Source organism: Homarus americanus, unplaced genomic scaffold (assembly GCF_018991925.1).
Source record: "Homarus americanus isolate GMGI-L3 unplaced genomic scaffold, GMGI_Hamer_2.0 scaffold50564, whole genome shotgun sequence".
Taxonomy (NCBI): domain Eukaryota; kingdom Metazoa; phylum Arthropoda; class Malacostraca; order Decapoda; family Nephropidae; genus Homarus; species Homarus americanus.
In genome coordinates this window covers 421,672-435,620 of record NW_024715014.1, presented here as the reverse complement: position 1 = coordinate 435,620, position 13,949 = coordinate 421,672, and the positions used below count along the sequence as shown (strand labels likewise).

General features: G+C 36.7%; 1 protein-coding gene across 2 annotated transcripts in view; it reads left to right on the top strand.

Moving 5' to 3' along the window:
• Positions 1–13,949, top strand: part of LOC121879961 (receptor-type tyrosine-protein phosphatase U-like) — a 69,789-nt gene that overhangs the window by 24,108 nt on the left and 31,732 nt on the right. For both annotated transcript variants that reach the window (XR_006091472.1, XM_042386814.1), the window contains exons 13-22: positions 520–744; positions 2,358–2,486; positions 2,629–2,690; positions 3,461–3,674; positions 4,462–4,574; positions 5,740–5,929; positions 7,747–8,064; positions 8,175–8,404; positions 10,216–10,282; positions 11,597–11,784. Coding sequence is in view for 1 of the 2 variants with exons in the window: in XM_042386814.1 (XP_042242748.1) it covers positions 520–744; positions 2,358–2,486; positions 2,629–2,690; positions 3,461–3,674; positions 4,462–4,574; positions 5,740–5,929; positions 7,747–8,064; positions 8,175–8,404; positions 10,216–10,282; positions 11,597–11,784 (1,736 nt within the window). In the remaining variant the exon portion in view is untranslated. The remainder of the gene's footprint in view (positions 1–519; positions 745–2,357; positions 2,487–2,628; positions 2,691–3,460; positions 3,675–4,461; positions 4,575–5,739; positions 5,930–7,746; positions 8,065–8,174; positions 8,405–10,215; positions 10,283–11,596; positions 11,785–13,949) is intronic.

The following is a 13,949-nucleotide window of genomic DNA, read 5'->3' as shown; positions in this document are numbered from 1 at the left end:
CATCCTCTTTTCTTGAAATCACACGAATATCATCAGTGAATAAAACAAGAGATGAATTGTTTGCTAGTTTACTGATACAGTATCCTTAAATGGGGTAAGGAAAAACCAAGGCCTGAGGTACACATAAGAGAATCCAATGTTTCACCACCATCAACCATGCTGTTTTAACATATGAAAATAAGATGTGATGATCTTATTTACAAATACTTTATTTTGATTATCTCTAATGAATTTAGCTTGAAGTTATGAAGTACAGAATGATAGATATTTGAGGTGATATGGTACAGTAATGGCAATTAGTTCCTTGGTGTCTCCTTTCATCCCTAGGGTGATACTGTAGTCTCAACCACGTGGTATTTTTTTTTTTTATTTCTTAGACTTTTTGCTTCACTTTAAATTTTCAAAATAGATCACATATGTATAATTGTGTTTTTAAGTAAAACGTCTTGTTTAAAATGTGTGCATTACCATTACGTGTTTAATCATAGGTCTTGAGAGCAAGTTTTTATATTTCTACAGATGGAATGCCACTGGACCTTCCTCGCCTACGAACTCCTCCTAATGTTTCTGATATTAAAAAAAATTCACTTGTTGTGAAATTTTCTCCTTGGAGCAATGAAGAAGATGATGGGTCTGATGAATTCAACATTTCTAGTTATAAGCTTCAGCATCTTAGAGAAGATAACAACACCTGGGTGGATGTGAAGGACTACTTCCCTGACATTGTGTCAGGTCAAGTTACAGGTACTGTTAATGCATGTTTCTTTGTGTTTGAGTGTATAATAATACTGTAATAATAAACAGTTTATTTAGAGAAATTACAATTCAGAACAGTGAACAGAAATTATCGTATTTTACGACATAAAAGATGCACGGCCATATAAGCTGCACCCCAATTTCAGCAGGGAGTGTTTAGAAAGCAGTTTGTCTGTATTTTCCTCCTGCAGCCATAGTTGTCTTAAAAAAATTTGTACAGTATCAGTAAATGTGAGGAATACATAAAAATAATACAGTACCAATAAATAAGTTACTACAAAAATACTGTATTGTAAGGAGAGAGAGGTCTGGCAGCCCCAGCCACCAGATGCCACGCGCATACAGCACACGTTTATTCGTACAGAATTTAACAGCCCAATGGCATATACAGTATAAGGCGTTTTCGATGCACGTATTAGCTAACGCGTTAGCTATTCTGTATGTGCAGATGCTGCTTTTGACTTGTGCGCATGGCACATTCAGAGGGAAAAGCTAACACCTCGATCGGGCATTAGCCTTAAGCGACCCAAATTGCTAACAACCAGTCAGCGGTTTCTCCCACTGAAAATACGCGGATCATGGCCACTTATAGAGAATATTTTGATTAATATTGAAGAGTTGGGGGCATGTATGGAAATAAAAAACTGTGATATAATAGTAAAAGTAATTCTATATACGGTAGTATATAGGATAGGACCTGAAACAAAGCGTATGGTGTGAAAGAATTGAAAAGGATTGCGCCTAGTTAAAACCAGTTTTGGCTCTGCCCATTTTTAAGTGAGCGCTGTCCGATTTCATTAGCCGCTTTATATTGTACTGGAAAAGGGGAGGGCCGAGTATACAGTCAACCTTCGCTTTACGCGGTCCCACTTTATGCGTTTCCACGTTTACGCGGTACCCTGCCGAAACCGGAATGCTCACTTTCCGCGGTGTGTGTACCCTTTTACGTGGAGAGCGGCGCGAGCAGGGTGCACACAAGGTCGCCCAGTCATCAAAACATTACCGAGTTCTTCACCCGCCACCCACCACAGCCAGCCCAAGTCAGTGATAGTGATAATGATAGTGAGGATATGGACTTAAATGGACTTTGAGGGGTTTGACAAAGAGGCCCTGCAAGCCTCTGTGGTGGATAGTGATACAATTGATACAAGTGATACAGGTGAGGGCCAATAATCTGCCCTCTGCCTCGGAACCAACCCCCCATCCCCGTGTGCCCAGCCATCTTTTCTACTAATGTAAGTGTTAAAAAACCTAAAATTAATGATATTTCTCTTAATTATTAATTGTGTGTGCATACCATCATAAAATTAAGAAGTTATTTTTACTACAACGTAGGTATTGTGTCTGAAAAAGTGGAGTTTGGGGATCGGCCCGGTCTCTATTTCAATTAATCCCATATGTTATGTTGTTCACTTTACGCGTTTCTCACTTTACGCGGGCCGCCGTGGGTTGAATTAACCGCGTAAAGTGAGGTTTCACTGTACTGTACTCTAAAATTGCTGATATGTGAGGCTCTCAGAACATAACTCTCACATACTTTACTGTACTTTGATATATATATATTTATTATAGTAAGTACAGTGTTAATGTGCTCTCAACAGAGAAAATAGAAGGCCTTGACCCTGGGTTCCAGTATGTGTTCCGGGTGTTGGTGATGACACCCCAGGGTGCTGTGGATGGCTCAACCAACAAGAGAGTTCACAATGTGTCTGTCACGACTAAATGTTATGGTAAGAATTTTAATAATGAATTATATATTATCTGTGTTATAGTAACATATTAATTGTATTTGGAACATTGTTAATTTTATTATTTTTTTATTAACAGGTCTTTCTAGAATTTCAGAGTAAATTATTGCATTTTTTTTTATAGAGCCAACACTGTATCTGCTTAATGTGTCAGAGGTCACCAATCAGTCTGCTGTTATAAACTGGGTAAGAACTCCACCATTTCTAGTTTTGGTCTGGCAAGTTATATGAATTTTAATTTGGTGTTGCCTAGAATGAGCATCTGTCTTGCTTAGTGCACTCCAGCACTGTACTGTCCTGGATGCAAATATACAGTACAGTGCTGTACAGGGTAATGTACTGTATCTCAAGTCATGAGAATATTTCCTGAAATCCAGAACTCTCCAATAGCCAGAATTTAAATTTTCTTGGAAAATCATTCCCAAACCTGGAATTTTCTGAAAAATTACGGCTTTGGGAACGATTTTCTGAGGGGGACATTTTCTGGGAATATTTTCCTGGTACCCAGAAAATTCTGGCGATGGATTTTTTTTTCTGGTTTTGAGAGATGAAAATCGGGTGCATTTTCCGGAAATTCCGAGAAAATTTTCCGGTACCCGGAAAATTCTGGGGATGGGGGATATTTTTCCATGTTTGAAAATGATGTAATGTGCAATTTCTGGACCTTCTGAGAATATTTTTCCATTATCCAGAAAATTCCGGGGATGGGGAATTTTTTCCAGCTTTGAGAAAGTCATCTCGTTACCTGGAAGTCTCTCATTCCCGGAAGTGCTCTGCACCATTTGTTCTGGCTAACGCAGATATCACTGTATTTTTCTCAATAAATTACTTTGATTCAGAGAGACAGTGAAGAAAATAAATTCTGTATTCGTACGTTGCTTTCACATGAATCATGTGATATCAAGTTGTGTTTAGTGTATTCAACAGCAGTAATGATATGCTAATGGCTATTTCAGGAAACTCCTGGGAATCATGCTCGATGTGGAATGCAGTACGACATTCAGCTAATGACTGGTAGCCGAGAAGAATTTATTCACCAACATACAACATCAAACTCGTCATACCACCTAAGGACTTTAAAGTCCAATACGAGTTATGTTGTTAACATCACTGCCAGGAATAATAAATCTGAAGTGTCCTTGTCTGTACAGTTCATCACTCTTCCTAATGGTAATATGTATTTGGCTTCTCATGTTGGTTTGAAATAGGAGGTGGGAAGACAGAGAGGTGTGGGATTCTTCCCAGCAGTAGTGTTGACAATACATCTCTTGTTTATATTTTATAATACACCAGGAAATTTCATTCTTCTCAAGATAGAAATTAACAGTGTATTTGATGAAAGATTTTTATCTTTATTTCATAATTAAATACTTGTTGTTATAACTGGGGAAATAGATGGCTCACCTTGTTCAGCAGATGATGCAGAAGGTTAATTGCTGACCACCTAAGGGTGAAACGACTGAGCATACAGTATTGTAATCCAAACATCTTCTCTAATATAATTATGATGCAACACTTCTGTAATGAAATAAATTAACAAAATAAAGTATCACTTAGAGAAAACTTAAGGAAATTATTTAATTATATTGATACTTAAACATAACATATTGGTAGAAGAGTATATCAGTCACTGTATAGTTATACCATGTGATGTGACACCTTCTTGAAACAGAAATACTGTACTGTATAGCCATTGTGTCTCATCACAGAAACTTCAATGTTAATGAAAATAAATGCGTAATAACAAAAATATACAGTACATTGGCAACACATTATTATTATTATTATTACTGTATTGAGCTGTTGTGACTAAGTGCCATCAGTATTTGTTTGTAGGTAACACTGTACTGTACTTATACACAAAGCTTCTTGGTTTAAATGTAATTTTAAAGCTTTAAGCTCAGTGATATACACTTACACACATTTATGAATTACTTATTTGTTTGTGTTTGTACAGCACCATACAGGCCAATTGTCACAGTGATGCCCAGTGGGGTGGGGAACCTTGGTGTATCTTGGAAGTTGCCGCCAGAATCCAGTAGTGTAGACTCTTATAATGTAATGTACAAGGTGAGTTGTGAAAATGTCCGTTATTGTTTACCTGTATCCTGTTAATTAGGATTAAACATTTGATTTTTGTCCCCTGTCACCTGCGAGAGAATCTTAAGAATTCTTGCTTTTGTCTGTGCATCAGAGTTGTCAACATGATGACGCAAAGAAATATGAGTACTGTAGATATTAACTTAACTTGTAATATGGATGCTATGTTATGCTATTGTTGGATCATGCAAAGACCCCAAGCCATACCCTCTGTAAATTAAACCCACAGCTACAACAAAGACTGCAGTGGAATACATAACAGCAGCAATGAGTTGCTCTTGCATAGGTAAGTGTAGGTCTAGTCTGCAGAACAGCTGGTTAGGCTAGTCACCTGACTCATGGTTTTAATGAAGATGGAGCCCCCTCCCCATTGTGATGACTGCCTGGTTCCATTGACAGTTTGACACATTTTGGTGGAGTGCCCCAGTCTTAGAGACCTTCATCAAAAGCACCTCTCTGGGGAACGGTTCTTGCCATTTTTGTTCAAGCTCTGAATGTGCCATCAGCAAATGCTACCTAGGTATGTTAATTCCTAGCCAATTCGCCAGGCCAACATACAGGCAATTAAAACATCTAATAATTACTTAATAAGTAATATTAGGAGGACACGTCGCTACCTGGCATTTAATTGCAATTCTCAAAACCCCCTCCCACACCCCCCCACTATACACATCACGACCCTCATCTCTTGCCTGGCGCTTCAGTTATAATACACACAAAGGGAAGCTCCGCCTTTTTTCTCTCACTGTCACATTTGTATAAAGACAGGTACAGTATACACTACACATATAATCCTTCAAGTTGTGTGTATATAGTATTGTTTAAAAAAGTCAGGTGTGAGGAATAAATAATAAGAAGGATGGTCATATGTACGGTGTATCAATATGATCTTGTTAACTGTTAACAGGCAGAGTAATATAGTGTGGAACATCTAGATTGAGTTGAATTTCCTTATAATTCTGACTGGCTCTAATACAAATCCGAGTTTTTCATGACTTCATGTGAACATAATGTATATTCATAAGTCTCAGCCATACTATACCTTAATACTGTACTCCTTGGATTAACTTATCTCCCAAAATTTGTGTTAATGCTCCAGGAATAATGACAAAAGTAATTTGCTTAATTTTTTCAGTTGTTGCAGTACAAGGCATGCAACAGAACAGTGGATCCTCCACAGGATGTTATCCAAGAAAAGACATCTAACAATATTATTGAACTGCAGGATTTAAAGAGTTATGCCACATATGAAGTATGTGTGGTGGCTGAGAACGAGGGTGGAGAAAGCCCATCAGGGTGTTCATCAAATGATACATTGCCTAACTGTATGTATAAACACTGAATTTATGACTAAATGATAAAAGGTGTTATATGTAGGATTATAGTGACTACTTCTCTATGTGTAGGGTATTGTATACTCCATTTGATGCTCTAATTATAGTCTGTTCATTCTGGCTATGTCAAATAACCACCAAGTACATTTTCATATGTAGGTTGGTGATTTGTCTATCTTGAGAGTAACTACAATGTAGCTGAGTTCAGCCAGTTCACAGCACCTTACTACAGTGACTCATTCTGAATCTTTCATCTATAAAGATGTACAATAATAAGAGAAGAGAGCCCCAGAAGAGTATGTTGTTGAGCTGGCAAGAAACTAACTTTTGAGTTCACATAGTAGATGGTCAGAGATGTTAACTATTACTAACATTGTTCAAACACTTAAAAATTTACGCCTGCTCACTTACAAATATAAATATCAAGAAAAATACATGAACTATCAGGTATCACAACAAATTATTGTATGAGGAAGCACATCTACCTTGACAAATATGCACACACAACTATCATTAAAAATTTGATAATGATTTGTTCGATAACATTGGTGGCAGGCTCCGCCCATTTTGATCAAGCCTCGCCCGTCCCCTCCCCTACTTCCCACATGTACAGTTTTTTGTAGGCTGTAGGTGCATATGTAGACTCTTTTAATACTATCAGGCCCTTGTATACGGACCCATGTTTCAGGGCCACAACCACCCATTTATTCGCGTCTGAATCAGGCCCCCCTTGGGTCCGGACCTGATTAATGATATTGAAGATATCTGTATCATGTCGGATTATATAATTACTGTATTCCCCAGAGTCTACAGTGTACCAACCCAATTTATGTAATTATAATTTTGATACAGTATACTGGAAATATGTCATCTTCTTGATTACATCCAGAGTTGTAAAAATTACTGGACTTTGTTACTTCAGTAAAAATATTGTTACATTGGCAAATTGTGACTCAAGTAGAAGTAAAAGTATCCAAAGTTCAATGTACTTTAGTAGAAGTAAAAGAGTATCTCTTTCATAAAGTACTCCAATACTGAAAGTAAAAAGCAACAAGAAAAGTATTAATTATCTCAAATATTAAAATAAGTCCACAGTAAGTTATAAAAAAATAGTTAACTAAAGATATAAATAAAAGACACATATGCTGTGCCCCTTGAGATGCTTATACACCTCAACAAGGTCGTCCCTTGCCCGTCTGTAGTATAAGCTAGGCAAGTTCAGGCGCTCCAATCTCTCAGGGTAGCTGAGGTGCCGAAGGGCAGGCACCAGTCTGATGGCCCTCCTTTGAACATTTTTAACCAACTGACAGTCCCTAGCATATCTCGGGGACCAGACGGGGTGACAGTACTTGGGGAAGCACTTCACTTTTAAAGATCGTTACAAGGGACGGACCGTCTAGATATCTGAACGACCTTCTTATAAGACCCAATAATTTATTTGCCTGATTGTTGCCTTCTTAGTGACTGAGTCTAAGACTCAACATCAACTGTCCCTCTACTTGGGGTGTGGCTGTGGTGAAGTCGGTTTTGAATCTAATTGATGAGTGGATGAATTTCTTGTACCGCATAACATCTGGTGAGTGCTGGAGGGGGGGTGCTTAGTTTTTTAGAAGAATTTTAAACACACTCGATGTCACACATATGTATAGATACAGGCTTTTAATCTAAGATGGAATTATGTTAAGTATTTTAGAATCACAACCTTTTTGAAATTCCTTTTAGTTATGGGTACTGTAGCACTTGAAATTTTAAAATTAAATGACTGCCACTTATCTCAGAAGAATAAATAGTTATTTTTCATTTTACAGCTCCCAGTGTTGATGTGGAAAATTTTACTTGCACACCCAAGAATCTCAGTGGAGTTTCCTGCATAGCTAACTTAAGTAGTGGCTGTGAAGCATATAATGGAGCAAATACCACCATTGAAGTTCAACTGCTTGCTTTTCTGGAATGTGAGAATGAAAATATCATGTTTAATAAATCAATAGACATAATAGATAAGAAGATTTCGGTTGAATTCTCTGAGAAGTTGGTGGCTGCCATGATATACAAAGCATCACTATCCATTATTAACCATGTTGGGAAAGGCATGACAGAAAACACTACCTTTAAAACTGTAGAAGCATGTAAGTATCACACTGAAGATTTGCATTTGATAATATCAATTGTAAACAAAAGGTGGTATAATACATTTTTGTAAGGAGACTTTAATATTTTTTGTATTTATTTTCTTCAGCACCCCCAGCTGTAAGAAACTTGTCTGCAAATGCTTCTTCGAGTAAAGTTCGTCTATTGTGGAATGATCCCTGTCCAACAAATGGAAATATCACCCAACTTTGCTACAGGAATGTGAATTCTACAAGTGTAGATACTTGCACAAATGCTGTGAAATGCGAGATTGTTACAAACTATGAACGCTGTGTTGATATTGCTGAGTTAGACCCTCAAAAATACTACACATTCATGGTAAGTGTCCTCACCCATCCTTGTCATACATGATATTTAATTCTTGTGAAGAGCTAGTATTTTTCTCCCCATCTCACTACAAAGAGAGTGATAGGAAAATAGTACAGTTTTACCCCGCTTAACGCAGTTTCACTTAACGCGATTTCTCATATACGCGGTGCCTCGCCAGAACCGAACTTTCACTTAACGCGGTTCATCTACTCATATATGCAGTGAAGTATAATATTTTTTTTTTATTTAGCTCATAAAATTCATACAAATTACCCGGCCAGAATATAATTTACATTGCTGGAATTCTTACAATATGATGATCATTTTGAATATAAACATCATAGATTTTGCATTAGACATACAAATTTTAGATATAATGTTTACTCTGAGTAAATATGTTATCTTTTGTGCAAAATATATGACATTTATATTCAAAATATTCCTGGTCTTACAAGGAATCCAGCAATGTCAATTATATTATCCTAACTTTACATCTCCAGCACTCAAAGTCATCAATCTTATGATCATCATGTGTGTTCGCTGGAATTAGTGTAATAGACTGTTGAGCTTCTAAACTTTGTTAGTACTGTATACAAAGTCGAAAATGGCACCACAAGACATTAAATTGTCATAATCCTCCTTGGTTCTGTACATCTTTCATCCACCCATTATTCACACATTACTCTGTATAGCACAACTTCAGTTTTTTATTTGTTTTATATAATGGACACACAAGCATCTGAGTTGTCCTTTTGAGTGTACAGGGTATTGTTATCAGTGAGGAGGAGTCTTGGTGATGGCTAGAAGGACTGCTGCTGCTCACCTACTAGAGCTGTTGTCAAATTTGAGGATGATGAGTGGTGTTTACCTTCTAACACTGGTGTTTAATATCCAAGGCTTTGTTTTGCTTGGACAGTACTTGTTAGCTCTCGGTGGCACACTGCCTGCAAGCATGGGAGGCCGTGTGGTTGGATCTTCAGGTGACGATCCAACTGGAACACTAAAAAATTGTTTGTGTCTGTCCGTGGTTGTTCAAGGGCAAGAGATGAAGTTAATGAGAATGGATGCCCCAAAACTTTTCTCATCAGAAGGCTAATTAAAGGGATTTGAAAAGGTTGGGAATGAACTATAGAGTCTAGAGATAGCTCATACCTCACTCTGGTGAAGAACCAGCCCATCACCTGTGGAGAATTTACATGTTTAGTAACAATCTGCTTTCAACTTCCTTACATGAGGTTATGAGATAAGAACTTTATAACCATCCCAGGTATTTGAAAGTGGTTCGTTTGAGCCCCAATACAACGACAAGGTAATGCAAATTCGGACACTAGATAGAGTTTTACCTTGTGGGAGATAACAAAAACAAAATAAATTCTTATAGTATTATTATTATAATACTGTATAAGTAATTTATAATTATTTTTATCCATTCTTTTGATAGCTATATTATCTGATACAGTATGTTGATATAGTTACTATATTATCTTTGCAAAACTTCATTTAAAGAGCAAGCAGATAATAAAATGCTGTAGATCGACTAAAATTTGCTTATACAGAGGATACTGCCATATTATCCAATCACAAAACCATCCATACATAATAATGCTGCTGGACGGGGACGAGTGTAACGTTATGAACCGTCTATAGTTACTGTTAGTTTCAAGATAATTTTATATTACATTTGTAAATTAATTAATTACTTCATCTTGAGTCAAACAGTTAATGCATTCGTACCTGGTCGGTAATGAGAAATGTTCATTGTACAGGTATAAACAATTACCATTGTGACTGAGTGCTCTTTATCTTGCCTCTCTTCCTAGGTGGCTGCTGTGAACAGTGCTGGGAAAGGCATCTTTAGTGAGCTTCAAGTTTTAACTCTTGTGACAAGTAAGTCAATAATTATTTTTCCTTCCACTTGCAATATACTATTTCTTTATACAGTATGACATAATGTATTTTTCAAATTACTGTAGTCTGATGTCTCGGTGATACAGGGAACCTTTATAGAACCTTTTGTGAATTTGGTACACTTTTACAGTTACTTCTGTCTGTTGTGACTCCTCTCATTTGTTGAATCACTACAATTTTAACCTAACCCTTATAATAAATTAATTTCCCAACTCCTTATGTCCATAAATCAACATATAGGAAACATAATGTATAGTGAATCTAGGTGGTGAAGCAAAAACCTTTTATTTGCACTAGTTTTATGAATAATTTTACTTCTCCAAACAATTAATATGAAAATAAATAATGACAAGATACCTGTAAAAGTGTATTAATGATTTCATTTGGTTTTCATTACTTGGGAAGTTCTAACACACTTTCACTCCTTTTATGATAGATGTAGGCAGACACAGATGAAAGATAGTTAAGTAAAATTATCATACAGTACAAGTTTACTTTGATTCATCATGTATATACAGTAGATACTGTAGGTGTATCATTTACAGTACATAGACAATGCAGGTATACAAGCAATGTACATACACTGGGGGTATGCTGTACAAACAAAAGGAAATGGTAAGTCAGTTTGACCAAGGATGCCAACAAAGCCATCATCATCATCATCATCCTCCTCCTTTTATGGCCATTTTCCACACTTTTGTGGGTTAGCTGTGGTTACCTGATGGCAGTTCTCCATGCTTCAGTGTCTGTTGCAGTCTCATGTCAGGTCCCAACTGATGTCATTTCTTACAACCTCTCTTCATGTCATTCTTGGCCTACCCCAGGCTCTCTTCCCTCCCACATTTAAGCCCCTCTGCTTTACGTCCTATCTGGCTTTGTTCGTTCTCTATACATACTCAAACCATCACAAAATGCCCAGTGTAAGACTTCACCAATACTGTACTCTCAATACCCTATCAGCCTCTTATTCTGAATGGGACCTCCTGTCTTTCATTGTTACACTACACATCCACCTCATCATTCTCATTTCTGCTCGCTCAAGTCTACTATGTCATCCTCTTTAACTGCCCTTGTTTCATTGCCATACATTATCACACTTCTCACACCAATCACATACATTTTTCCTTTCACTTGCATGAAAGGTCCTCTTGCCATCAATAAAGGCACCAGCTGTTCAATCTTCCTCCGGCCACTATTCACACTCTTCTTTGGGACCTTGACTAATTTAATTTCACCAACTATCATCTTACTTAAAACATTTAACTTTACTTAAACAAGAATTTTCTTTTACAGTTCCAGGACAACCAGAAAAACTTAATGCTACTCGACTTTCCACAAGCTTAGAACTTGTCCTCTCGCAGCCGGTGAACCCTGGAGGCACTAGGCTTAATTGCACATTGCTGTTGAAGAAGAGGACCCAGATAATAAAACAATGTACAGCAACTGTGGAATCTGAAACTCGTAACCCATTTATTTGTAAGGTAAAATATTCTCCTCAACATTTTTTCTTTCATAGATGATGAAATATAATTAATGTACACTTGCTTCACAAAAGAAATTGGTAAAATCACTTACTACAATCAGGCATGCAACCAGATGTGTGTGTGCATGTGCACGAGTGTGCAGTAAAACCTCGATAAATCAGCATGTATGGGGTGCTGGCCTTGCCAAATTATCACAAATTCCAACTTACCAATACACTCCCCTCCCTTTACAAAAATACTGTACAACAATAAAAAAAATATCGCCCCATATACGTACAGTATAATGTACATATAATTACTAATTTTCAAAAAGTACCACTTACCAGCATTGCAGATGAAGAATGAAGCATTGTAGTAGGCAAGAGGCATGGTAGGTGACAGTGGCATGGTAGGTAACTCAGGTGATGCAGGGGAATGATAGGTGACACAGATGATGAAGGAGAAATGCTACATAAACAGTAAATAGTGCAGCACTAATGTATACGACTGTAATTTGGTCACTTATGCAAAATAAAGAATAAATTATAATAAGAGTAATTGTTTTCTCTTCATATAATTCATGTTAGAGTATATAAATAAACATCCTTACTTGGAGCTGGCGGACGCTCGCCCCACAAGGGGTCACAGCTCAAGGTTGAAGAAGCCGCAGGTCCAGAAAACTGTAAGGGTAAACTTTTTCGGAATGAGTTGTGAACTCTTGGAACAATCTACCAGAAAGTTTTGTGACGGCACCGAGTGTGAGCTCTTTCAATACCAGACTTGACCAACACTGGAGCAGGTTCAAGTACATTCAGGAGCCGGTGCATGCCCAGTACAGTACTCCCTCTTTATCGACGGATTTTTTATAGACGGTTTCGATTATCGACGGATTATTTAGCCGGATTTTTATTTTGAAATGTGCTTGATATAATCCATTCACGGAAATGTAATATTTTTGCTAAAATGACGTATGTATTACAGTGGAAAGTGGGATCAAATCGTGACGAAAACAATGACTTGCGCTTTCTTTCGTTCAAAAGATGTTACCGTAATCACTTTTCGAATGGTTTAGTTAAAAAACTGTTGTATTGTATTACAATAATATCCTAATTGACTTGAATAAATATTACGATACCATATTTCTGAATATTTTCATTAAAATCCATCAAAATCATTTTCTTTGTCATCGTCTGCAGCACCAAACAGCTTCTCCCAGTCCTCTCCTTGAACAGGGCTAGAGGCTACGTGTTTTTCGAATCGTTTTCAGTTAAAAAATTATTACATCACACGTATATTTTACCTAAACTGCGCCTGAATGAATATATTCTCGGAAATAATTAGTAGTTTTGCTGAAACGTGACGTATTTCAATGTAAAATAGGATAAAATACATGACGAAAACAAAAGACTTTACCTAACCTTCCAATGTTCTTGAGATGTTACTCGTTTTTTTAATAGTTTTCGGTTAAAATTCTGTTATATTACAATGATATTCTATTCATACTGTGCTTGATATAATACATTCACGGAAATGTAATATTTTTGTTGAAATGACGTATGTATTACAGTGGAAAGTGGGATCAAATCGTGACGAAAACAATGACTTGCGCTTTCTTTCGTTCAAAAGATGTTACCGTAATCACTTTTCAAATGGTTTAGTTAAAAAACTGTTGTATTACAATAATATTCCCTCCTAATTGACTTGAATAAATACTTGAATGGAAATATACAATATTTTTGTTGAAAGTACCCGCGTTTCAGTGTAAAGTGTTGTAATAATAAATGGTAAACAATTTGCCTTGGGCATCCGGATTTTTGGACTTTTACTGTACTGTACACTGTTTTGTTTACTGTAAGGACCGATGTTCACTTCAATAAATGAAATCGTAAGTTTGCTAGTATTTTTGTCCACTTATTATATTATTATTTATACACTATTATTTAAGGTTATGTGTAAAGGAAACGCATTAATGCTTAAAGGTACATTTATTCAACATATGCTAATAATAGTTAGAAAAATTACGTAACCATCACGGTATCGACGGTTTCTTTATCGACGGCCGTTTACAGAACGTAACCCCCGTCGATAAAGAGGGAGTACTGTACTGTAATATATTAAACACACTGTAATTATTTTCTTAAATTTATAAAATTGTTTTGCGACAAAGGAATGTTTTCCAGTAG